Source organism: Phycodurus eques, chromosome 11, assembly GCF_024500275.1.
Source record: "Phycodurus eques isolate BA_2022a chromosome 11, UOR_Pequ_1.1, whole genome shotgun sequence".
Lineage (NCBI taxonomy): Eukaryota > Metazoa > Chordata > Actinopteri > Syngnathiformes > Syngnathidae > Phycodurus > Phycodurus eques.
Window position 1 is genome coordinate 18,468,047 of NC_084535.1, and position 24,915 is coordinate 18,492,961.

At 39.2% G+C, this 24,915-nt stretch overlaps 1 protein-coding gene across 4 annotated transcripts in view; it reads left to right on the forward strand.

The window, feature by feature from the left end:
• Positions 1-2,144: 2,144 nt before the first annotated feature.
• The window catches only part of klhdc3 (kelch domain containing 3), a 55,898-nt gene continuing 33,127 nt past the window's right edge, over positions 2,145-24,915 (forward strand). The window contains exons 1-10 of one of the 4 annotated variants that reach the window (XM_061690234.1): positions 2,145-2,263; positions 3,293-3,481; positions 6,629-6,861; positions 9,830-10,006; positions 14,315-14,430; positions 15,704-15,775; positions 16,949-17,162; positions 17,318-17,404; positions 19,698-19,790; positions 20,223-21,925. In XM_061690234.1, coding sequence (XP_061546218.1) covers positions 6,708-6,861; positions 9,830-10,006; positions 14,315-14,430; positions 15,704-15,775; positions 16,949-17,162; positions 17,318-17,404; positions 19,698-19,790; positions 20,223-20,230 — 921 coding nt within the window. In that variant the 5' untranslated portion in view covers positions 2,145-2,263; positions 3,293-3,481; positions 6,629-6,707 and the 3' untranslated portion in view covers positions 20,231-21,925. Of the gene's footprint in view, positions 2,264-2,493; positions 2,555-3,292; positions 3,482-6,628; positions 6,862-9,829; positions 10,007-14,314; positions 14,431-15,703; positions 15,776-16,948; positions 17,163-17,317; positions 17,405-18,614; positions 18,977-19,697; positions 19,791-20,222; positions 21,926-24,915 lie in introns of those variants that run through there. The other 3 variants (XM_061690233.1, XM_061690231.1, XM_061690232.1) reach the window with 3 other exon arrangements.

Below are 24,915 nucleotides of genomic sequence, written 5' to 3' on the forward strand. Positions count from 1 at the left end.
AACGAATCCGTCAAAGCGCCCCTAAAGAGGGTCAAACTGAGTAGTGATCCAGGCAGGTCCACGGCAGCTGTAATATGTTTTCTCAGTGCTATAATCCTTGGACAAGTCTCGACTTTAACTGCAGCCTGTACATCTGAACTCCAGGTTGATCAATCTCAACCCAACCCTTTATAATGTAATGCTTTGTAAAACTAAAGTGTAAAATCATCCCAAATGCAGGGTGTCTCATATAAAAAGTTTTAATGTCGTAAAATTGGTGTGTTAATGCTTGAATAAAATCTGTTAATGGCAAATAAAAGCGCTGCTTTATGTTAATTCTGATGAATTCATTGAACCACAAGAAAAAAAAGCAGACATGAATACAAATGCTAATAAAGTCAGTTGTTCAGTTACAGTAATTAGCCATTAGACATAAAGGAAAATGTATGAGCTCATCCTACACAATGAGAGCAGTGTTAGAAAAATGCTACAACACTGATTGGAATAAATACGGCACATCCAATATGAACCTTCTCTGAGGTTATGAAATGTTTGTAAAGTCTCGAATAAACTGTACTCTATTACAGACAGCTTCATGATTGATGCCTGGCATAGTCTATATTCCTGGCACTTTTTTTATGAATAGCTAAAGTGGAATGCTCAACAGTGTGTGTGCAAATGTGTGATCCAACTGGAGCTTCTGCTCATGTTATTTGCCCAATACTAGATGAGGTGTTCGGTTACAGCTACTCAGTAACACTTGAAGGCAGTGCTGCCATTGTGCTCAACCTATGAGCAAGGATAAATTGGTGGGCGCCCTCTATTGATTTTGATGAGAGACAGCTTCTTCTCCACAACACTTTTTGTCACTTTTTCATAATAATTTGACTACCCATATTTAAGCCCATTTTTTTTCATTTTTATTTTTAAGAATTACGATATGCACTTTTTTTTCTTTTCTTTTTTTTTTTTTATTATTAAAGACCCTGTGTAGTGAATTCACAGATTTGTTACACAGATTTGTTTCTAAATATATTAAATGTTTGAAGATAATTGCTGAAAATGTGCAGACTGAAATCTGTAGTACTCAACTGTGGAGCTATTCAACAGTTTTTCAGCATTTCAGTTTTCCTGATTTTTGTAGCATAGCTAAAACGGCACCGTGAGACACACTTTGGAGTCCATCATGAGTCGCCCGTTCACCACTGTATAAGAACTTCAGCGCCATTGTTCACATCCGTGGGTATCCGGCGCAAATTTGACGTGCAGTTAGCTAGGTAGCTATGCCTGCACCCTGAAAATGCATCTTCCCTTCAGATAGTCCACTGGCATGGCTGCTTTTAGAGTGCTTTGTTGTCTGCCATGAGTGTGTGCATGTCACGCAGAGAAAGGCGGAATAATGAGGAGAGGGGGGGGGGGGGAAGTACAATTTGACAGGCAGCATGTGGACCACGCTGGCATGACTGCTGTAGAGTGCCTAATTGTCAGTCGTGAGTGTGCGCACGAAAACTGAGAAAATATGACTACGTATTTCGGTTGAAATGTTTAAAAAAAAAATAAAAAAAATACTGTTCATAATGTTTTTAAAAAATAAATACTTACAGTACTGAGTCTTATCCATTTCATGACCAATAAGAATGTAATGGAATATAATTGGTTATTGAAATGTCCTTGGTTTTTCCTTCACATGCCATTTCTCGACAAGGTTTTGTGTATTCATTTGTGTTAACCTAATGTCCTGTTTATGTTTTACAAGTCCACTGTGAAAGAGTGGACTTGTGGTGGCCTCAGACTTTTGAAGAGTATTGCATATAAACTATATACTACCAATACACGGGGTAGTTGTGTGTAATTGGCATTAGAATTATGAGGGTATCCTCGGAAAACATTCTGCCTGGAACCAACAAGTTTGAGAACCCCTGCTATAGGCTCCATGTTGTGTTGTATGGCACTAACAACAGCAACCAATTGCCTACAAACACGAGGCCTGATGATGGTATGCACACAAGCAAGCAGTCGTTGGCCTGTTCCCCCTCCGGAGGAAGTGAACAAGTTAGACCGGCAATGCATGTTGAGAGCAATTAACATTCTTAGAGGAAGTTCCTGACCAGAATACTTAACTGTAAACCGGCGCAGTGAGTCGGCATTGACTCTCTCATATGACTGTGAACGGTTGTGTATTGAGTGAGGCGATAGGGGGCGCGCGCTCCCCCCGGCTGACACGTCACAAGGTGCCTGCCTGTGTCCAAAAACATCAGTGAACCACCTCCGATTCTACTACAAGGTAGCTATACTTTCCTACCATTGTGAACCTAATGGCTGTTTTGGCGTCCACTGACTAACCTTTCCTTATATGCGTACAGACGCCGCCGTTGTAACGCGTGTCATTTTCTGGCCGGTACACAGCAGCTCACTCAATAAGGTAGCGTAGATTAGCTTTAGCCTAGCTTACCCGGCAGGAGTCTGTCACACCATCGCGTTAACGTGGAACAAGATAACGATAAGATCGTTTAAAGTGGTTGTGGCCACCGCGCTCTCTTACAGCTAACTATCTGGAAGACGAGGCTATGTAAAGGTAGGTGTGTTACTGCTCTGTTCAACTGAGTCTAATTAGCTAACAGCGTCCCACGTTCTAAATCAGTTACATGATTTACAACTATGACACTTTGGATTGTGTACCTTATTTCACCACCCCTCAAGAGGTCGTTGTACTTAAACATAGGGGACAACACATAGAGTACGCACATGCCGGCGTGCCCCATATTGCCTTCCTTGACTTGCCTCTACTATTATGTGCCAAGACGGATGTGTATTTTACACAGCACTTTTATACAGTATGTGTGATGAAGTAAAATAATCGTCGCCGAGTTGATCTGGTGTTACACTTCTGATATGGGGACTCAAAATAGAAACGCTTAGGGATTATTTTTAAGAGCAAACAAAGGTTGGAGGTCAGCAAGAAAGTGGGTCATTGAAACAGGATGGGGAGAGAGTGGGGGCTGCAAAATGTTTTGCTGTAATGGGTGTCTCCTTGTGGCGGCACGCCTCACAGTTGAGAAAGGGTGTTCGAATCCGGGCTTCCTATGTAGCATTTCCGTTTTCTCCGGGTAATCTACTCCAATTGTCTCCCAAATTCCCATAACATGCTTCTTTGGTTAATTGAACACTGTTCATAATTGTGAGTGGGAATGGTTGTTTGGACTAATAGGGGTGGGTGGAGGGTGTGTGTGTGGGGGGGGTGATTGGTCCCCCCTTGGCATACTAAATCATTAAAATCCATCCATCCATTTTCAATTCTGCTTATCCTATTCAGGGTCACGGAGTGCTGGAGCCTTTCCTAGTTGACTTGGGGCGAAAGCCGGACTACACTGGTCGCCAGACAGTCGCGGGGCGCATATAGACACGGACAACAACTCACATTCACACCGTCACTGAGTGTGAACTGAACCCACGCTGCATGCACCGAAGTCGGGCGAATGCACCACTACACCACCAGTGACTAGTAAGTCAATAACAACCTGTTAATTTAATTGTTTCTTTTTGGTCTTAATTTATTATTATAATTTTTTCTTTTTGCAATTGTGGTTATATACAGTCCCTTCCAAAAGTATTGGAACAGCAAGGTCAATTCCTGTTTTTGTTGAATACTGAAGACATTAAGGTTTCAGATCAAAAGATGACGATGAGACAAAAGTTCAGAATTCCAGTGTTTATTTCATGGCATTTACATCTAGATGTGTTAAACAACTCATGACAGAGCATCTTTTGTTTGAAACAGCCCACTTTTCAAGTGATCAAAAGTATTGTAACAACATTATTAAGTTAACTTAAATTGAATAACATTTAATATTTGGTGGCAAAACCCCTACTTGCAATAACTGCATCAAGCCTGCGAGCCACACATTTCACCAGACTGTTGCATTCTTCATTCAAAATGTCTTTCCAGGCCTTTACTCCAGCCTCTTTCAGTTCTTGTTTGTGTCTGGGGGTTTCTCCCTACAGTCTCCTCTTCAGGAGGTAAAATGCATGCTCTATTGGGTTAAGGTCCCGTGATTGACTTGGCCAGTCTAAGACCTTCCACCCCCCCCCCGATGAAGTCCTTTGTTATGTTGGCAGTGTGTTTTGGGTCATTGTCTCGTTTCATGATGAAGCTTCTCCCGATTAGTTTGGATGCATTTTTCTATAAATTGCCAGACACAATGGTTTTGTAGACTTCAGAATTCATTCTGTTGCTACCACAATGAGTTAAATCATCAATAAAGACTAGTGAGCCTGTTCCAGAACCATCTATGCAAGCCCAAGCCATGACATTACCTCCACCATGCTTCACAGATGAGCTTGTATGTTTTGGATCATAAGCAGATCCTTTCTTTCTCCATACTTTGGCCTTTCCATCAATTTGGTAGAGCTTAATCTTGGTCTCATCAGTCCATAAAACATTGTTCCAAAACTTTTGTAGCTCATCTCTGTATTTCTTTGCAAAATCCAATCTGGCCTTCCGATTGTTTTTGCTGATGAGAGTTTTGCATCTTGTGGTATGGCCTGTACATTTCTTCTCTCGAAGTCTTCTTCGAACAGTGGATTATGATACCCTCACCCCTGCGCTGTGGAGGCTGGCTTTGATGTCACTGACTGTTGTCTTTGGGTGTTTCGTCACAGCTCTCACATTGTTTCTGTCGTCAACCGCTGTTGATACCCTTGGCCGACCTGTTTGACGTGTGTTGCTCAGTACAGCAGTATTTTCTTTCTTTTTCAAAACATTCCAACAAGCACCATCTAATGTTTAAGCAGTCTATCGAAAAGGCAATACCCGAGCAACTAGAAACACCCATAGGACCCCCGTAGGTGGGTTCAAACAAAAGGTGCTCTGTCCTGAGTTGTTCAACACATCTAGATGTGAATACCATGAAATAAAAGGTGGTATTCTGATGTTTTGTCTCATATTAATCTTTTGATCTGAAACCCAAATGTCTTCAGTATACACCAAAAACAAAGGAAGTTACCTTTCCGTTCCAATACTTTGAGGTGAGTGACTGACACAAAATCAGACTAAAATGTTCCTATTTTAGGTCAGTTAGTTATTTCTATTTGCAAAATGCCAGAATATTGTGAGGAGGATTTTTTTTTTTTAAGAATAATATATATAATTGACTACAGTCACCCCAGGCAATACAGTTAGTATTTTAGTTATATTTTTAAATTTAATTTAATAATGTTTTAATTTATTTTCTGGTTCTTTTCAGTTATATTTAAAGTTGTTTTGGTCGTTAAGTAAATACTACTAATAATCATTTCTAGGCTTTACACGATAAAAAATTTTGGGGATCGATCACTGATCAGCGAGTTAAAAAACCCGATAACCAATCACTGATCCGATCATAAGATGGAGCAATGTGTCTATTTAAATGACTTGTTAATTTACTGTATATACTTGTGGACTGTATACAGAATATCTTAAAGTATTCATTCTCTAGTCCAGTTAGTCCTAACCAGTGTGCCATGACACATTAGTCTGCCATGAGCAATTTTCAGAGGTGCCGTGGGAAGTTATCAAATTTCGGGGGAGAAGAGCCTTCGTGAGAGAGGTAAAGAAGAACCCAAAGATCACTGTGGCTGAGCTCTAGAAAGGCATTTGGGAGATGGGAGAAAGTTCTAGAAAGTCAACCATCACTGCAGCCCTCCACCAGTCGGGGCTTTATGGCAGAGTGGCCCGACGGAAGCCTCTCCTCAGTGCAAGACACATGAAAGCTCGCATGGAGTTTGCTAAAAAACACCTGAAGGACTCCCAAGATGGTGAGAAATAAGATTCTCTGGTCTGATGAGACCAAGATAGAACTTTTTGGCCTTAATTCTAAGCGGTATGTTTGGAGAAAAACAGGCACTGCTCATCACCTGTCCAATACAGTCTCAACACTGAAGCATGCTGGTGGCAGCATCATGCTGTGGGGGTGTTATTCAGCTGCAAGGACAGGATGAGTGGTTGCAATTGAAGGAAAGATCAATGCGGCCAAATACAGCGATATCCTGTACGAAAACCTTATTCAGATTTTTTCTTTTGAACGAAATGGTCGCGAACGAAACACTACTTTTTATGTGTATGTACTGTATGCGTGGTATAAAATTGTACTGAACAGCCTGAAACATTTCAACTTCTGTGGTTGCCTTCAAAGGCTTTTTTCGTCCCCTTTGGGCGGTGGCATCACAAGAGTTCAAATAAAAAGCAAAACATTAGCAGAGTTAATGCCTGAAGCTGCTCAGTAAGATGAGGTCTCACGAGATTTGCAAACATTGTTAATGATAATGGTTTGAACTCCATTTTTTTCTTTTTTTTTTTTTTTTAAAAGGCCTATTTATCCAGAAAATAACAAATTCTACCACTTTTGGGGTTTCAAATTTTGGAGGTTCCACTACTTAAATGTGTAATCAATAGGGTAATATAATGCTTGCATAGTGCATGTAAAGTATTTTCGGGTGGTCACGGGGATATCAGTGAACAGATGGAGAGGAGTGGTAGGTGTAGCCAGTCAGATAATACATGGGCTTGAGATCTTCTCAGCAAAACTAACAACTCCTAGTCAAGGACCAGTTTTTCAGTTAGCACCACTGTTGCCAGGCCGGTTTTCTTTGACTCTTCTTTTTGTGTTCACAGGTTAAATGGTGGACACTGGCCTGATGGGGTTGAAACAGGGGACGAAGTGATTGACAACACAGAGGTGCAGGCGAGTGGAATGTTGCGTTGGTCGGTCCACCTTGAAGGAGGGCCACGGAGAGTCAATCATGCCGCTGTGGCCGTGGGGCATAAGGTGTACACCTTTGGGGGCTACTGCTCTGGGGAGGACTACGAGACACTACGTCAGATTGACGTGCATGTTTTCAACACTGGTAAGTTAGAATGGATAACTATAAACTTGGGGCTTCCATTGGTTGCACTTTTGATTTTTGCAAATTATGAAGTCCAAGTAGTCAAGTTTTATTGCCAACTTAAATGTCTACTGTTGCTGCATTCTACAGTGCCGTCCGTGAAAAATGTATTGCCCACCTCCTCAAATCTTTTTGTTTTTGCATAGTTTCCCCACTTTGTTTAAAATAATCCAAAAAATGTACCGTAATTTATCGTAATTTATGAGCACAACTGTACATATATGCAGTCATACATACCCCTTTCATATTGGAATGAAAGTGTAGGCTACACCTTTTTTATAACCACTAAATGGCGGTGGCATTTTGGAATGAAAATGTACAGCTGTTTCATAACCACTAGATGGCGGCATACATTTATAAAATGTGAAAGTTTTTTCCATTTGCCCCTATACATATGTATAATGTGCACTATTGACTTGACAATTTTTTGGGGAAAGAAATTATACATGAGAAAAGACGGTAAATATGAAAAAAACATAACCCAAGTGAACTTGCAATGCTGTTTTTAACCGTCTGGTGCATAGCGGTGTGGTGGTATTGTGGTGCTATACACCAGAAGATTAAATGGTGATTTCATTTATTAAGGAAAAAAACTATTCAAAGGTACCTGGTCATTTGTGAAAAAGTGATTACCCTGCTTGTTAAATCATGAATTAATTGTGGCTAATCACAATTTTTGGTTAATTTTCACTGATCACAGCCAAGACTGATTACTTTCAGACCTGTTCAATCAAGAAATCTGTCCCGACAAAATCAAGTTGGACAAAAGATCTAAAAAATGACACGTTCCAGAGAAATTCCAGAACAGTTGAGATATAAAGTAATTGACATCAATCAGTCTGGAAAGGGTTACAAAAGCCATATCTAAAGCTTTAGGATTCCAGTGAACCACAGGGTGAGCCATTATCCTCATATGGACAAAACATGGAACAGTGGTGAACCTTCCCATGAGTGGCCGGGCAACAAAGATTAACCCAAGAGAACAGCAAAGACTCATCCAGGAGGCCACAAAGAAAATCAGGACAAAGAATTACAGGCCTCCCTTGCTTCAGTTAAATTCAGTGTTCATGACACAACAGTAAGAAAGAGACTGGACAAAAATGGCATCCATGGCAGACTTCCAAGGCGAAAACCACTGCTGACCACAAAGAACATAAAGGCTCGTCTCACTTTTGCAAAAAAGCCAAAACATCTGAATGATTCCCAAGACTTTTGGGAGAATATAATATACATGTAGACTGACGAAATAAAAGTTTAGCTTTTTGGAAGGTGTGTGTGTGACGTTTCATCTGGTTTAAATGTAGCACAGCATTTCAGAAAAAGAACATCATACCAACAGTCAAACGTGGTGGTTGTAGTGTGATGGTCTTGGGCTGCACTTGGGTTTTGCAGCAGGATAACGATCCAAAACATACCAGCAAGTCAATTTCTGAATGGCTTAAAAAAACAAATTGGTTTTGGAGTGGCCGAGTCGAAGTCCAGACTTGAATCCGATGGGAATGCACTGGTTTGACCTTAAAAAGACCCTTCATGCTCGAGAACCCTCCATTTTTGCTGAATTCAAACAATTCTGCAAGGAAGAGTGGGCCAGAATATCTCCACAGAGATGTAAAAGACTCATTACCAGTTATTGAAAATGCTTGATTTCAGTTGTTGCTGCTGAGGATGGCCCAACCAGTTATGAATGGAGGTTTAGCGGGCCATTACGTTTTCACACAGGGCCAGGTAACGGAATGTTTTTTTTTTTTTTACTTAATAAATAAAAAAAAAAAAAAGACAACAGGTCATAGAGTAAACATTCTCAAGAATGTACTTGCTTGAGAAATAAAAATTTCCATTCTTATTTGTTTTTTGTCTTTATTAAAGTGGTCAGTGAAAATGCAGTTTCCATAATGCTTTATAGTAGAATGTTGAAGGGTACTCCACCTCCAATTTGTTGGGATTTCAAAACAATTTTTCCCAAAATAATAGGAATTGAGTTGATCGGTTCCTTTTTGTTTATTGTACAGGCAATCTTTTGAGTAACTTTTTAAAAATTATTAATGGCTAAACAAATTCATAAATAAATTACAATACTAATGAATTTGATTTACATAGCACCCTTCAAGGAACCCAAGGATGCTTTAACAAAACAGTCAAAGCACTCTCTTAACCTGAGTGTGTAGGCGGCCATAATAAAAGGTGTGCATCTAATCTTTTAACATTCTTAACTGTTAGACAAATGTTAAAAAAAAAAAAAAAGAGTTGATCAATCTAAAAAGTTGACAAGTGACAAAAGTCAGTGACTCGCTAGCCAGTGGTTGGTACTAGCACCTAATGTTAGCAGTTGTATTTTAAGGTCTCGTGAGATTTGAGTCTTGCGGGCTATGTTTACTTGTGTGACCTCCATTTTGTATTGAAAAAATGTTTTTTTAAAACTAAAAATAAATTGTTTGACTATTGAGGTATTCACAATTTTGTACGGTATATTTAATATTACGTCAGTGTACTGTTCAATGATCAGTTAAGTAGTTTTCAACTTTGCAAATGTTTATCTGTTGCTTTTATCTTGCTGTTCATGTAAGTACAAACCATTTCTGAAGTAGTTCCACAGCTCTTGTCCAGTACAGTGTGTAGTTAAACAACCTGGGTTTTACAGCTGCCTGAAGTAACTTGAGTCTTCTTATTAGGGGTATGCCAACAACTCAGCTATTGTTTCATTATTTCGTCAGGTTGCTTGCGCTGTGAGTCAGCATTGATGTCAGTCACACTGTTCCACCTTTTGACTTTTGAAACAATTTTCACCTGCTGCCGTTAGCAGATGCAAATGAGTAATTGGTAATATACAGCAATAGAACAGCAATACAAATAGAAATAACACGTCGCTTAGTAAGGATAAACTTTCCCAGTGTTACCATATTATTAATTTCTCAACTTTTTTATGTCCTAGTGTCCCTGCGCTGGATGAATTTGCCTCCAGTGAGGCCCGTGGGACATGAACGTGCTCGTGAAGTGCCATACATGCGCTATGGTCACACAGCAGTGCTCCTGGATGAGACCATCTACTTGTGGGGGGGACGCAATGACACAGAGGGGGCCTGCAATGTGCTTTATGCATTTGATATCAGTAAGTAGATACCACTCAGAATATGTCTGCAAACATTTCTGCACAGATAGTGTTTAGCTTCCTTTAGGGTAATAATGATGATGATGTATATCAGGAGAGTCCTTTTTTAAAAATGTTATTTTAATATAAAAATCCAACTTTGTAACACATTAATGGCTTGTTGGATAGTGCGTTGGGTGAATAATTAGCATGTGTGCTTCACAGTTCTGAGGTTCGGTGATTCAAATTACTGTTCCGGCCACCTTTATGGAGTATGCATGTTCTCCCTGTGCTTTGGTGTGTTTTCTCCATTTTTCCGTTCTTTCTCTGTATTCCGGCTTCTTCCACCATTCGAAAAACATGCATGTTAGTTTGATCAAATACCGTCATTTGTTGTGTATAATGTGCACCCCCAAAGTTGACCTAAAAATTCTGGAAAACCCTTCTACCGATGTATAATGCATTTTTAACCAATGTATAATGCATTTTTAACAATGCATGATTGCTACTATCCATATGATCAAAACATAAGTATTTTTTCAAAGAATTATTCTGAAGTTAAGCACTTTATTTGGCTAGTTTCCCCACTTTGTTTAAAATAATTTAAAAAATGTACCGTAATTTCTCGTGTATAATGCGCACCCATGTAGAATACACACCCCCAAAGTTGACCTCAAAATTCTGGAAAACCCTTCTACCTATGTTTAATAAATTTTTACTATTCATGATTTTGCTTCTACCCATATGACCGAAACATGAAGCATTCTCTGTATTTTGTTAGTATTTTTCAAATAATTATTCTGTTGCTTAGCACTTTATTTGAACACATAATCCTTTTTTAATTTACTCGCTCTCATTTTGAAATTCACAGCCTTACTTTATTTAGTAAATGAGAAAACACATAGTTGTGCTTATAAGTTTGATTACCCAGGCAGAATTTGTAAGACAGGTACAATTCTTTAAAGAAAACCTGAAGGGCTAGGCAAAACAGATTTAATTTTATTTTAATGGGATTCAAATTAAACTGTCAAGTATTTCAGAAAAGCATGATCATTAAACAAAACATAACCTTAAAGAAATGAATGATTGTTGTTGTTTCTTCATATTTAAAAAGAATAAACATTGTTTCGCAAATTCTGCCAGAGTATGTAAACTTATGAGCACAACTGTACATACAGTATATGCAGTCATACGTACCGCTGTCATATTGGAATGAAAGTGTAGACTACACCTTTCTCATAACCTCTCGGTGGCGGTGACATTGGAATGAAAGTGTACAGCTTTTTCATAACCTCTAGATTGCGGCATACATTTATAAAATGTGAAAGTTTTTTCCATTTTCCCCTATACATATGTATAATGCGCACTATTGACTTGACAATATTTTGGGGGAAAAAATGCGCATTATCAACAAGAAATTCTGGTACTCCAAATTGTTGGTGAATACTCCAAATTAGGGATGTCCGGATCACACTTTTTTTGTGTCCGGGTCTTTCATTTTAATTATCTGCTGATACCTCAGCATTGCGTTAAGAAAAAAAGTGTGTGCATCCAAATTTCAAAGTTGGATCTTTTTTTGCTCTAAATTTGATGATACACATACTGTTTTGAACTACTCAAAATGTGTATTGGCCCAACTCGGGAAACTTATGTTTTTGTCTTTTTTTTTCCGTAATGAAACTCCTCATTTGAGTAACGAGGGTAAGTAGCAGGTAATATTAGCAAACATGTAATATAACCATATGACATTTATGCAAATAGAATGTTAACACTAAGTCTATTACCCTAAAAAATGTGCAGGACGATTAATAATTTATTTTCATGTAATTATATGGTGCAGTTATACAACCCCAATTCCAATGAAGTTGGGACGTTGTGTTAAACATAAAAACAGAATACAATTATTTGCAAATCATGTTCAACCTATATTTAATTGAATACGCTACAAAGACAAGATATTTAATGTTCAAACTGATAAAGTTGATTGTTTTTCGCAAATAATCATTAACTTAGAATTTTATGGCTGCAACACGTTCCAAAAAAGATGGGACAGGGTGGCAAAAAAGACCTATTTGGAACATCCTACAGGTGAACAGGCTAATTGGGAGAAGGTGGGTGCCATGATTGGGTATAAAAGGAGCTTCCCTCAATTGCTCAGTCATTCACAAGCAAAGATTGGGCGAGGTTCACCTCTTTGTGAATAAGTGCGTGAGAAAATAGTCGAACAGTTTAAGGACAAGGTTCCTCAACGTACAATTGGAAGGAATTTTGGGATTTCATCATCTACGATCCATAATATCATCAAAAGGTTCAGAGAATCTGGAGAAATCACTGCATGTAAGCGGTAAGGCCAAAAACCAACATTGAATGCCCGTGACCTTCGATCCCTCAGGCGGCATTGCATCAAAAACCGAAATCAATGTGTAAAGGATATCACCACATGAGTTCAGGAACACTTCAGAAAACCAATGTCAGTAAATAACAACAAAACAATTGCTAACCTGTCTGACATTCTCCACACACACACACAGATATGCACAGATGTTACCTGAGTGTTGCCAAAGGGACCGAAGGTGGGTCTAAAATAGCGATGAAAAAAAGACTTGCTTTGGAAAATACTTGTTGCTGTCTGGAGAACCCACTTTTATACAAAAAAACACATGGGTAAGACATGTTTGTTTTTATTTATGGCCACTTTCTTTTTCATCAATAAGATCGCGTTTTTGATTGCCTACAATTCTTTTTTTTTTTTTTTTTATATAACCTGTCCTGTTCAGCTGAATGGCCTTGCAGAATGGTGGGTCTGTATGACATTTGTGCCGGAACAGTTTTGCTGTGCAATAGGGGAGTTTGAAATACTCCCTCTGCTTATTTAAAATGTTTTAAATTATTCTGATGCTTATTGAAAATGCAGCTCGACAGAAAAGGGTTTTAGGGAACAGACAGAGGGACAGAGAGGACAAGGGGAATAGGGGTGGTAACCACAGTAGAACAATAGTTAGACCACAGATATTTGAGCACAAGTAACAATACTTGTTTGTAGATGGGGGGGACACGCGCACACACACACGCATACACACACACACACACACGGTGTTTGATGTCCTTGGTTAGGAAGAGGCCAAATGGAGACAATTGTCTTTGTGTGTGTATCGGCCCTCAGTTTTTTGTTTTTTTTATGTGCCTGGCTTGCGCACCTTTCACGATGCGCAATCTCACATCCAGACTTCTGACACACCCATCCTGAGTAACCTGCGATTTTGTATACAACCAACAAAAGAGTGGTGAGTCTGAGTCTGAGACTGGCTGTAGAGCATGGAGTTTTCCCCAATACTTGTGAATGTCATTCAAATCCATTCGAGAAATACGAAAAGCACACTTTAAATATGAAATTTTTTTAAGTAGCGCAGTAGCGCATGTGTCGTTGTGAGACGTGTGCATAAAAAACACATCCTCTCCTTCAAAGTGAGAGGATGTGTTTTTTATTCTATATGAAATGATCCATCCATCCATTTTCTGAGCCGCTTCTCCTCACTAGGGTCGCGGGCGTGCTGGAGCCTATCCCAGCTGTCATCGGGCAGGAGGCAGGGTACACCCTGAACTGGTTGCCAGCCAATCGCAGGGCACATACAAACAAACAACCATTCTCACTCACGTTCACACCTACGGGCAATTTAGAGTTTTCAATTAACGTGCATGTTTTGGGGATGTGGGAGGAAACCGGAGTGCCCGGAGAAAACCCATGCAGGCATGGGGAGAAAATACAAACTCCACACAGGCGGGGCCGGGGATTGAACCCCGCTCCTCAGAACTGTGAGGCTGACGCTCTAACCAGTCGCCCACCGTGCCGCTTATATGAAATTAATCCAATAAAAGTAATTTAATCCGACTACTGTGCTTATGATGACTGAACGCATGTTTGGAGGCCCATCAGTAAAAAAGGGATAGATCAGTGTTACCCAAGCTTCCTTGCAACACAGACCAGGCGAATTACTTTAACATATTGTACGACTGACATAGAAGTAAAATAATAATAATAATAAAAATTCTATATCTAACTCACCACTGCGCCATTACGATGGCTGTAGTTGTAGTAATAGTGGGAGCCCTGCAAAACTCTTAAGCTTCAAGCAGCCTGTTTGAAGTGGAAGAGCTCCTCGCACTTGCAGAGGTGAAAAAAAACAAACGTCTGGTGGAACCAATATTGTTCTCCAAATAATATGCTCTAATATGCCGACGTTCTGCCGTCGGCGTAACACTCTGCTTGCTTTTTACCAGTGGTTTGACGTAAAGTGTTGCAAATTAATGTAAGCTATCCCTGTGTTGTAGATACCCACAGATGGTTCACACCCAGAACCTCTGGGACAGTTCCAGGGGCAAGAGATGGCCACTCTGCCTGCGTTCTGTTGAAGGCGATGTATATATTTGGAGGATACGAGCAGCTGGTGAGTCTTTGTCCCGCTTCCTTTTGGGTCTGGTGAATGGTCATAAATAGGGATGTTTGATACCACTTTTTTAATAATTTCACTGTGTACTTTTTACTCCTACTCAAGTAATTTTTTGGAGGACTACTATTTACTTTACTTGAGTCACATTAGTATCAAGTAACAGTACTCTTACTTTTGAGGACGTTTGTCTGCTCTACCCCCCTCTGGAGCGGACATCCTCTATTGCTACTCTTACGTTTAAGCAACATTTTTGCTCATCAGATCAGCCAGTGTGGTATTTGTTGTGCTGGTCTTTTGTATTTTCGCGTTGACGTGCCGCGGGTTGGGGCCCTGGTTGTGGTCCCAAGTGGAACCACGAAGCACACGTAACATCGGCGACAAGACCTGATCTGATAGTACATTTTGTATTAATTAGGAAACGCGGCTACAATGATCTAATTAGTTTACTGATGTTAATGTTAAATGTATTAGACAACGGAGCGCCGTTAAGGATTATGTCACAACACAGAATGAACTAACTTCAAATTCAGAAATGGCCAATAAAAACAGAAAAATATTGTACTTATTTTCCTGGAGGATGCATTTGGGATTAGACAGACAATGATTTTAGTCAATTATTTTCTAGAATGAGAGTGCTTAAAGAGGAGGATGCTATTCATATGACACAACTTGCAGCAGGCCTTTTTCATGCCTTTGGTGTTTGCATGTCTGATAAATTAGGAAACACGGCTACAATTATCCAATTAGTTTTCGGATGTTAATGTTAAAGCGACGGAGCCATGTTAGGGATTATGTCACAACACAGATTGAACTAACTTCAAATTCAGAAATGGACAATAAAAACAGAAAAATACTGGACTTAATATCTTCCTGAAGGAGGCGTTTCTGATTAATTAGCCTTTGAAGTTGGTAATAGTGAAAAATGAAGTGAAACGGACAATACTTTTAGTCAATTATTTTCCAGAATGAGAGTGCTTAAAGAGGAGGATGCTATTCATGTGGCACAGCTTGAAGCTGGCATCATGTGCAGTTGGAGATGGGCCTGGCTCACGTTGGAGGCTAGAACATAAAAGCAAAGAAATGAGGCAAATGTAATTTTAATCTTAAATTTGTACATCAACATGTACTTGAGCAGTGTAAATAAGTTTTTCTGCGAGATAATATTTTTCTTTTTTTTTTTTTGCGCCTTATCGTATACTCTTTAGAGTCTTCCAGATTGCTTAATTTAAAATAAAAAAACATTCATGCATTTTTTTCTGCTGCTCTTTAGGCCGACTGCTTCTCCAATGACATCCACAAGCTGGACACCACTACCATGCACTGGTCTTTAATTGATACCGTGGTGAGTTGAAAAATAATTGTCTATCTTTCTACCAATACTTGTAAAACAGGTGGCGATATCTGTTAGGACTTTGAAACCAGAGGGTCACGGATCATGTCCTGCTGCAGACAAAATTTAAACTAGTTGTTGGAGAAAAGCTAGTCTGCTTCCTTACTACTTTTGAGGTGCCTTCGAGCAAAGCATTGACCCCATTCTTTAGCTTAAGAAGTGCTGCAATGTTTGTGTGCTCCTCTCACTCGCCTTGCATGTGTGTGATCTGGTTCACTGTGTGGTGTGGAACACACAGACTGTATTCAGCAGAATGCAAGTTGAATTTTCCCCTGAGGAATTATCAGTATAATAAATTAAAATTAAATTAAATCACATCACAATTCATAACGTTGGTTAGTTAGCACTTTGCTACATAAGCCATATCTAGATGCTGATTAAAGAGCATGATTATTTCACTGGTTTACCAGGGACTGGTCACAGTAGTGAAAGTCACTCAAAAATGTGCATTTCGTTCATGCAATCTTAAAAATGGCACTAGTTTTGAGAAATATCAGTATTCTAGCGAGAGGAACGTCCACCATAATCTAATGAAGATATGTTTAAAGTTAAACCACATGATAGACCTTTTTATTGTCCAGTCCAAGTAGCACAATTCTTGTCAATCGGCATCTTAGTACTGTACATCTCATTTGCCACATGTAATTATATAGGATTATAAGAGTGGAGTGCTACTAGTCCAGATTTTGATAATACATTCACATAATAGGGCAATAATACATCAATTCAAAATTTCAACATATATATTCTTCTGGATGTATATTTGAACATAGACTCCTATTACAGATTATTATTGTATACTGTATAATGCAGGTCACTGATTTAACTTAGTTCAGTTTGAACTTTCAGGTGAAATTCAATGAAACTGGATTCTACTTGTTTTCTATGTTCTAACTGCAACGTAAGATTTTTGCAAAGTCCACCTAAACAGCTTTGGTGTCGTCATTAACAATGTCCAGTAGGTGGCACAATTTCCATTCAAGTTTCATCTTAGTGGAAAGATTTGTAATTACCAGTGTGAGGATAAGCGGTACAGAAAATGAATGAATTAATGTTGTTTTGGAAGATATGAAATAAAATATTATTATTCCTATTTTTTGCAAATGTACTGTTTCTTGCCTTCAGGGCATTCCAGCAAGCTGGCGGGACTTCCACTCAGCAACCATCATCGGGACAAAAATGTTTGTATTTGGAGGGCGAGGAGACCACTTTGGTCCATTCCACTCCAACAATGAGATCTACTGCAACAAGATAGAAGTGTTTGATACGCAGACCAATAGGTGGCTGAGCACACCCCCGACACAGCTGTTACCTGATGGACGCAGAAGTCACTCAGCCTGTAAGAAACTCATTCAGTGTGCTCAGCACAGAACTGATAATTAGCTGCAAATCTTGCAGTTTGTCTCTGCGGGGTGTTATGTTATTAATGCAAATATTATGCATCTTCATAATCAGTGGCTAATATGGTTTCCCTCTTGTCCATGTGGTGTGTAGTTTGCTACAAAGGGGAGCTGTACATATTTGGGGGATACAATGCCGATTTGGACCAGCACTTCAATGATCTCTGGAAATTCAGTCCAGGTGATGCTTTATGTATTTTTCAGATGCTTACCCCCCCCCCCTCATTTTGGCTCCCATGTTTGTTTTTCCTATATACAATTGTGGCCCATCTGCAGTGATGATAGCCAATGGTGTCTTTTTGTTTATATTGACCTACTTTCCTGTTTCTTCAAGCCTCTCCCTCATATTACACACATTGTTGTTAGTGGGACAATGTGGATATGTTTGTAGTCAATTTGCTGTACTATATACATTGACAGTTGGGATGTGTGATATGAATATAACGAACCATAAAAGGCCTTTCTAGGCTGAATTACAAATGTGCAGAGGCAGTCATAGCATTTAATCTTGTGCCGCTAGATGGCACCACTGCAGTTGCAATCCAAATTAAGCAGGTCTTCAAGGCCTGGTGCCATAGAGATGCTGTTGGCTACACTTGTTTGACGACATTTGCATCCTTACAGTAGATATTAACTCGTCTCACTCATGTTCAAATTCCATATTATTGTGAAGATAAATCAGTTTTTTAAACTTTTTATTTCATTCATTCTTTGTTAATGTTAAATGGGCTTTCACTTGTATCTCTTTTCCACCTTTAAGGTACTCAAATTGCTTTAACAGTGACTCCTTATTCACTTACTGATGACACAGCATCAGCAGCAACTGGGGGTTCAGTATTTTGCTCAAGGACATTTCAACATGGTCTCTAGGGCTGAGGGTATAACCCACAACCTTCGGGTAGGAAGACGACCACTCCACCAGTTGAGCCATGCCGCCCCGTTTATTGAACCTTTATTTATCCAGGTAGGGCAACTGAGAACAGATTCTCATTTACAATGTGGATCTGTCTACAGATAGCAGAGTAAAACAAAGCAAAATAAAAACAAATATAAATACATACGGTGGGGCAAAAAAGTATTTAGTCAGGCACCAATTGCGCATGTTATCCCACCTAAAAATATGAGAAATGCCTGTAATTTTCATTATAGGTAAACCTCACCTATGAGAGACAAAATGAGGAAAATAAATCCAGAAAAGCACATTGTCTGATTTTTAAAGAACTTATTAGCAAATTATGGTGGAAAATAAGTATTTGGTCATAAACTTAAGTTCATCTCAATACTTTGTTATATACTCTTTGATGGCAATGACAGAGGTCAAATGTTTTCTGTAAGTCTTCATAAGGTTTTCACACACTGTTGCTGGTATTTTGGCCCATTCCTCCATGCAGATCTCCTCAAGAGCAGTGATGTTTTGGGGCTGTCGCTGGGCAACACAGACTTTCAACTCCCTCCAAAGAGTTTCTATAGGGTTGAGATCTGGAGACTGGCTATGCCACTCCAGGACCTTGAAATGCTTCTTACGACCTACAAAAACTTGTCTGCCCAACAAATTTCTCTCAGTTGTCCTAACTAAGATTTTCTTAATAGCACAACGAATATTATCGACCTTTGCGTAGATATGAGTTAAGTCAGGAACCAGTGGGAAAACCCCTACCATTACCGAAGTGCGTATGCGCACATGGTCTGAAAACTTGACCAAACGTGGACAGTTGGATGTGAACTGAATTGTTTCAACCATTACGGATTTTCCCCTGGTCTGCAGTTGGACTGTAGCGTTCGAACTTTTTCTGGACAGAAGTGGGAGTGGACAACCATTTTGCCCTAGCAGGTAAGCCAACTAAGACATTTCCAGCCCTTCACCTACTTCTATGCTAAGGTTTTATTTCAAAGCAGCGACCAAGTTCGTTCGAGCCCTGCAAAAAGTAATGTTTGATACTGTTTAATGTTAATCATGTCTGAAATTCATATACAGACTTTCATCACCTAAATGGCAGTATCTCAGACTGGCTTTTTTACTGCACGTCTGCCGTAGTAAATCTTATTAGCTTATTAGTCGTTTTGTAATGGGTTTAATGTTATCCTTGTTTGGAGATATGATGTTAACATTGACCAACAAACAAACCCGTCCATGTAAACTATGCAGGTGCAGGCAGGCGTCGTCATGCAGATGCCTTCATGGGTCGGTGTATGGCAGACGTGCGCAAATTATATGACAGGGATGTAAATAAGGCTATGTTGAGACAGCAGGGTTTAATGCTCAATTAGGAGTTTTTTGTGAGTTTGTTCACATTTCCAATTAATTGAGACTTGTAAGTGATCTCCTGTTTGAACCTCATACGACCCAAAAGTGCCCCGCATGCGCAGAACAGGACACAATGACGTCACACGCAGTTCTGAATTTGTATTGTGTATAAAGTACACTACGTTACCATACTAATTGAAATGCTGGTCTTCCACTGAATACTCTTTAGGTATCCAACATCAGGTCCCACCGAAAGACAGCAGCACTGAGAGGCCTGTCCATTTTCCTTTGAGTTGCAACAAAGGTTTTCGTGAAGTGCTTGGTAAGTACAGAAAAAGTAATGCAAGTAAAACTAAAAGTAAAGCAACTAAAAGTAAAACGAATTCCCATGAAATGTTTTAAAGGATGAGTTTTTCAAAAATGGAAATATACACCTCCTCACTGCAGTCCACATAATTTTATGGTGAGGATTGCAGTTCTCTATAACTCTTGGTACCTTTTTTCTGCTGAGAAGCAGCTGGGCATTGTTGGTGGCTGTTCGGTAGTAGAAAATACTTTTGTACAAAACTAATCACAAGGTTGGTGGGTGAAAGCAACTGTGTCATTAATAAAAGAAAAAGATGCTTTTCCTTTTTAAAACCTCCATGAGTCAAATGACCAGCATGGTATGGAAGTTTCAGTTCAAATCAGTAGAAATGTATTTTGTCTTTAGTTTTTCTTAGCGCCGAATAATGCATCTGTTACTTCTCTTCAGGACACTGATATTTTGGAACCAGTGCTGAACGGTGCATCTGTTGCCATCCGAAAAGATGACAATGCCAGTACATCTCTGCGAGACCAGGCAGGTGTGTTGGAAGGGGACATCGTGCTACATAACATTCCAGACCTCTCTACGGCCTTGGCATACCTCTTCAGCCTTCTGTATGCCCTCAGCATTGATTCTTCAAAGCAGATGAGGCATATCTTTGAAGCAATTCAGGCCATCTTTTTTTTAGCTCGGTGGCTCTCGATGCTCACAAGCGCATAAGGTCTCTGAAAACAAAGCTATTGCTGTGACTGTTAATGGGGAAGTCAGACATGACTTTAACCTGTTCTTTAGCCTGTTCAAGGGCATTTGATTCGTAAACAAAACTGTGGTCAAAACCCCTTTGCTTCTGATATAATCATTTGCCAGTTTCCTAGAGTTGCATATTTAGTGTTTGAAATGTAAAAATTCATTATTGTTCAAGAAAAACTAATGTATGTATGCATAAAAAAAAAAAAAAACTTCACCTGTTTCAACTGGCATAAGGATGAGTAGGTGATGGAAAATTGTATTTGTATTAAATCAAATGTTCTCCTCGCGGCACGGTGGAGGGACTGGTTAGAGCGTCTGCCTCACAGTTCTGAGGACCAGGGTTCGATTCCCAGCCCCACCTGTGTGGAGTTTGCATGTTCTCCGCGTGCCTGCGTGGGTTTTCTCCGGCTACTCCGGTTTCCTTCCACATCCCCAAATAATGCATGGTAGGTTGATTGAAGACTCTAAATTGCCCATAGGTGTGAATGTGAGTGCGAATGGTTGTTTGTTTATATGTGCCCTGCGATTGGCTGGCAACCAGTTCAGGGTGTACCCCGCCTCCTACCCGTTGATAGCTGGGATAGGCTCCAGCAACTCCTGCGACCCGAGTGAGGATAAGCTGCTCAGAAAATGGATGGATGGAAATGTTCTCCTCCTGTTGTCCTTCGGTCAAGGAACGAAGAACGAAGAAGGAAGTACAGGGAGGATGAAGGAAAGGAGGGAGGTAGGAAGGGAAAAGGAAGGGAGGGAGGAGAGGAAGAAAAAAGGATGGAGGGGGAAAAGGGATGGAAGAGAGCGGATGAAGGGAAAGAATGAGGGAAGGAAAGAGGGAGGGAGGAGGGAACAGTAAAAAAAGAGTGGATCATTTTGACCTGATTGGACAATGTGAAGGTTAAGTGGATAAATCATTATTAAAAATGCCAATTTTAGTCAGAGGAATGTATGTTGTTGACAATATATGTTGAGATTCTGTCATGCAGTATTATAAAAGCTTTGTCGAAGTGTTGCCCACTTCACATGCAGCACAGAACTGGTGTTTTAACAGTTAGCTCACTGTTCATTGGTGAAATTTCGAAGAACTTTTATCATAGTTATGCCCATGTAAAACATCAGTGTCTGGGGACACGGCCAATCATTTGCGGCACTATTCTATGTACAACTGGTTAAGTTCGGCTCAAGGTATGTGCATGAGCTACGATATGTAGCTGGACACTTTTTGTTTTTCCCCACATACTTAGTTTTTCTTTATTGGTTCTGGACTTCAATTTTAACATCTGTGCTGTGGCGCTCAAAGCACCCCCCCAAAAAAAGAAATTTTACAGAAAATTGACCTGACGACCCATGACATTCTGAAATGTACTTGAAGCACTGTTAAACAAAATAAATAAGATTTCAGATAACATTCAGTTGTGCCTTGTTTTATTCAAAATCTACTTATTGAGCATTTTTAAAATCTAATTATAATAACATAAATTTTCTTTTATTCATATAGGTAAATTTTTAACTCACTGGAGTAGGAATTGTATGATTATTCAACAAGAATATCTGTGTGTGGTGAATTTAGGAAAACATAGCATTGAAGAAATAATTGTATTTTTTATATTCAACAAGAATATCTGCATTTGGTGAAGGCAGAAATACATGGCATTGAAACCAGAATTTCTTCGTTAGCCTTACATAATTATCCTAATTAGGTCAAGAAGAAAATCCAAGTTGGCAGAACTCTTGTCATAACTTGTAAACCTAAGTTAAGTCAACAACAGTAGGCAAAAGTTGAGATCAAGCATCAAGATACCATGATATTTTAAGCTTTGTCAGTCAGTTAGTGTCATACTTCGTTATATTGGACCCAGCTCTTCACTAGGTCTCCCCGTGTGGTTGTGGGATTTTTGTTCACTGTTCTTGTATTAATTTTGACCCCACGGGGTGAGATCTGGCGCTGAGCCCCAGATCGAGGGACATTATCAGTGGTCTTGTATGTCTTCCATTTTCTAATAATTGCTCCCATAGTTGATTTCTTCACACCAAGCTGCTTACCTATTCCAGATTCAGTCTTCCTAGCCTGGTGAAGGTTTACAATTTTGTTTCTGGTGTTCTTTGACATCTCTTGGCCATAGTGGAGTTTGGTGGTTTCTGCTGTCCTTTGACAGCTCTTGGCCATAGTGGAGTTTGGAGTGTGACTGTTTGAGGTTTTGGGCAGGTGTCTTTTTATACTGATAACGAGTTCCAACAGGTGCCATGGACCTATTAATTCATTAAAAATCAAAACATTTGATTTTCTGGATTTTTTTTTTTTCTTTCTCATTTTGTCTCTCATAGGTGAGGTATACCTATGATGAAAATTACAGGCCTCTCTCAACTTTTTAAGTGGGAGAACTTGCACAATTGGTGGCTGACTAAATACTTTTTGGCCCCACTGTACACATGCGCAATGTGATATAGTTACAAAATTACGTAACATTACATCATAGCACATGGTGAATAAAAGGTTAATAAGCTAAAAGTAGGTGCAGCGATCATATACAATTATTATACAGTATATCTCACTGCCTTTTTAGACTGATATCGGAGTTAATATTTTCCACCACTAATGTAATCAATAACCTGTACAACTCAATTGAGGGGCGGAAAAAAAATCTCACCCTCATATGTAGGTATGTGGCTGTATTCAAAATGAACCCATCACAGTCAAACCAATGTCAAGTGGGAGTCAGCACACCTGCAACCATTTAAAGTGTAGGTGCTTAACCCCAAATAATGGTGAGATCTTCTTAGCGCACAAGCCATTGTCCACAGAGAGCTTCTACTACATCAGAAGGATCTCATCGTTCAAAGGAATCAGTCAGGAGAAGGGTGCAAAGAATTTCCAAGTCATTAAATATACCATGGAACACAGTTAAAACAAATCAAATCAAGCTTTATTTGTGCTTTTCATACCAAAAAAGAATGCAACCCAAAGTGCTTTACATTAATAAAAATAAATCAATTAATAAGATTAGTCAACCCCGCCCGCTGCTTTTCCACTGGACACACACATGTACAGGTTTAAAAATAATACCTTCAATGACCTAAAAACCTGTGGTTGATTACAGAGCATCTAGGTAAGGAAACACTATCTCAGCGAGCTGTCAAATTTAATCATCATTAAGGGGAGAAAATATGGCACAAAAAATCCAAGAACTGGTCACACCTCCAAAAGTGATGAGAACAAAACCGGTCAGGGAGGCTGCCAAGAGGCTAACAGCAACATTAAAGGAGATGCAGGAAGTACTGGCTGTTTAATATATGGGTCAACAATGTCCTGTCATCTTCATATGTCTGGGTTATGGGGGTAGTCTGACAAGACGAAAGACGATTTTACAAAGAGGAATCTCCAAGTCCTACTCCATTTTGCAAAAACACATTTGAGAAAATGCGTTATGGTCCAATGAAACCAAGGTTGAACTTTTTGGCCACAATTCCAGAAGGTATGTTTAGGCCATTCTGCACCTACGGGCCTTCGGACCACCACAACAGGGATATGAACCGGTTACCCTCGGGTTTCAGGGCGTACACTTAACCTCTGCGCCATATCACCCCAAAGAAAACCCTGTTGCTACAAAGTATTAGTTTTAGGGTGTCTATATTTATGATAATTTTTTTAAATTTTCCTCCCTTAAAATGTCTTTGTTTTTCAATTGAGTTGTTTAGGTTATATGTCACACAAGTTTTGAAATGATATATCTTGGTCTTATTTTTTATTTATTTATTTTATTAACCAACCTAAAGCCTGGCATTTGAACAGGGCTTTGTGAACTATTTAAATCCGCTGGAAATGGAAGAACAGACGCAGCTTCAACATTGTCAATGGATAACGTACGCGTGTTTAAATCCATGTTAGGTGTATGTGATCTTGTCTTCTTGTGTTTGTTCCTAAGCAGGACGTGGAATTACCTGTAGAATGAACGGCAGAAACTTTGTTTTTATTTCAGTGTTGAGTTTTGATAATGCGCTTTATGTGAAGCTACTCAGTGCAATAAACTAATTTGATGTTTTGCTTAGAGTTGTATCTCTCAAAGCAGAATCTCCCCCAGGATTTATTTCGTCTTTATGTACCAGGATGATAAAATGTTTGTGGGCAGCTTCGGGGTAAAATATTAAATATATTAAAATATTTAATAAAAACATACTTCAAACAAAATTATATAATGTATCTATGGAAATTTTTTGATTTATTCATATTGTCTCTTAACCACAACTATCCTCAAAGTAAACAAATTTATGAACATTGCTCTCACTTTTGTATATCAAAAATATTAATGTAAACCTTTATTTATTATTGAGCTTATAATAATGTTGGACATGTTGGTACTGAAAGGAGAAACAGTTTTGCAATTTGTACAATATCGGA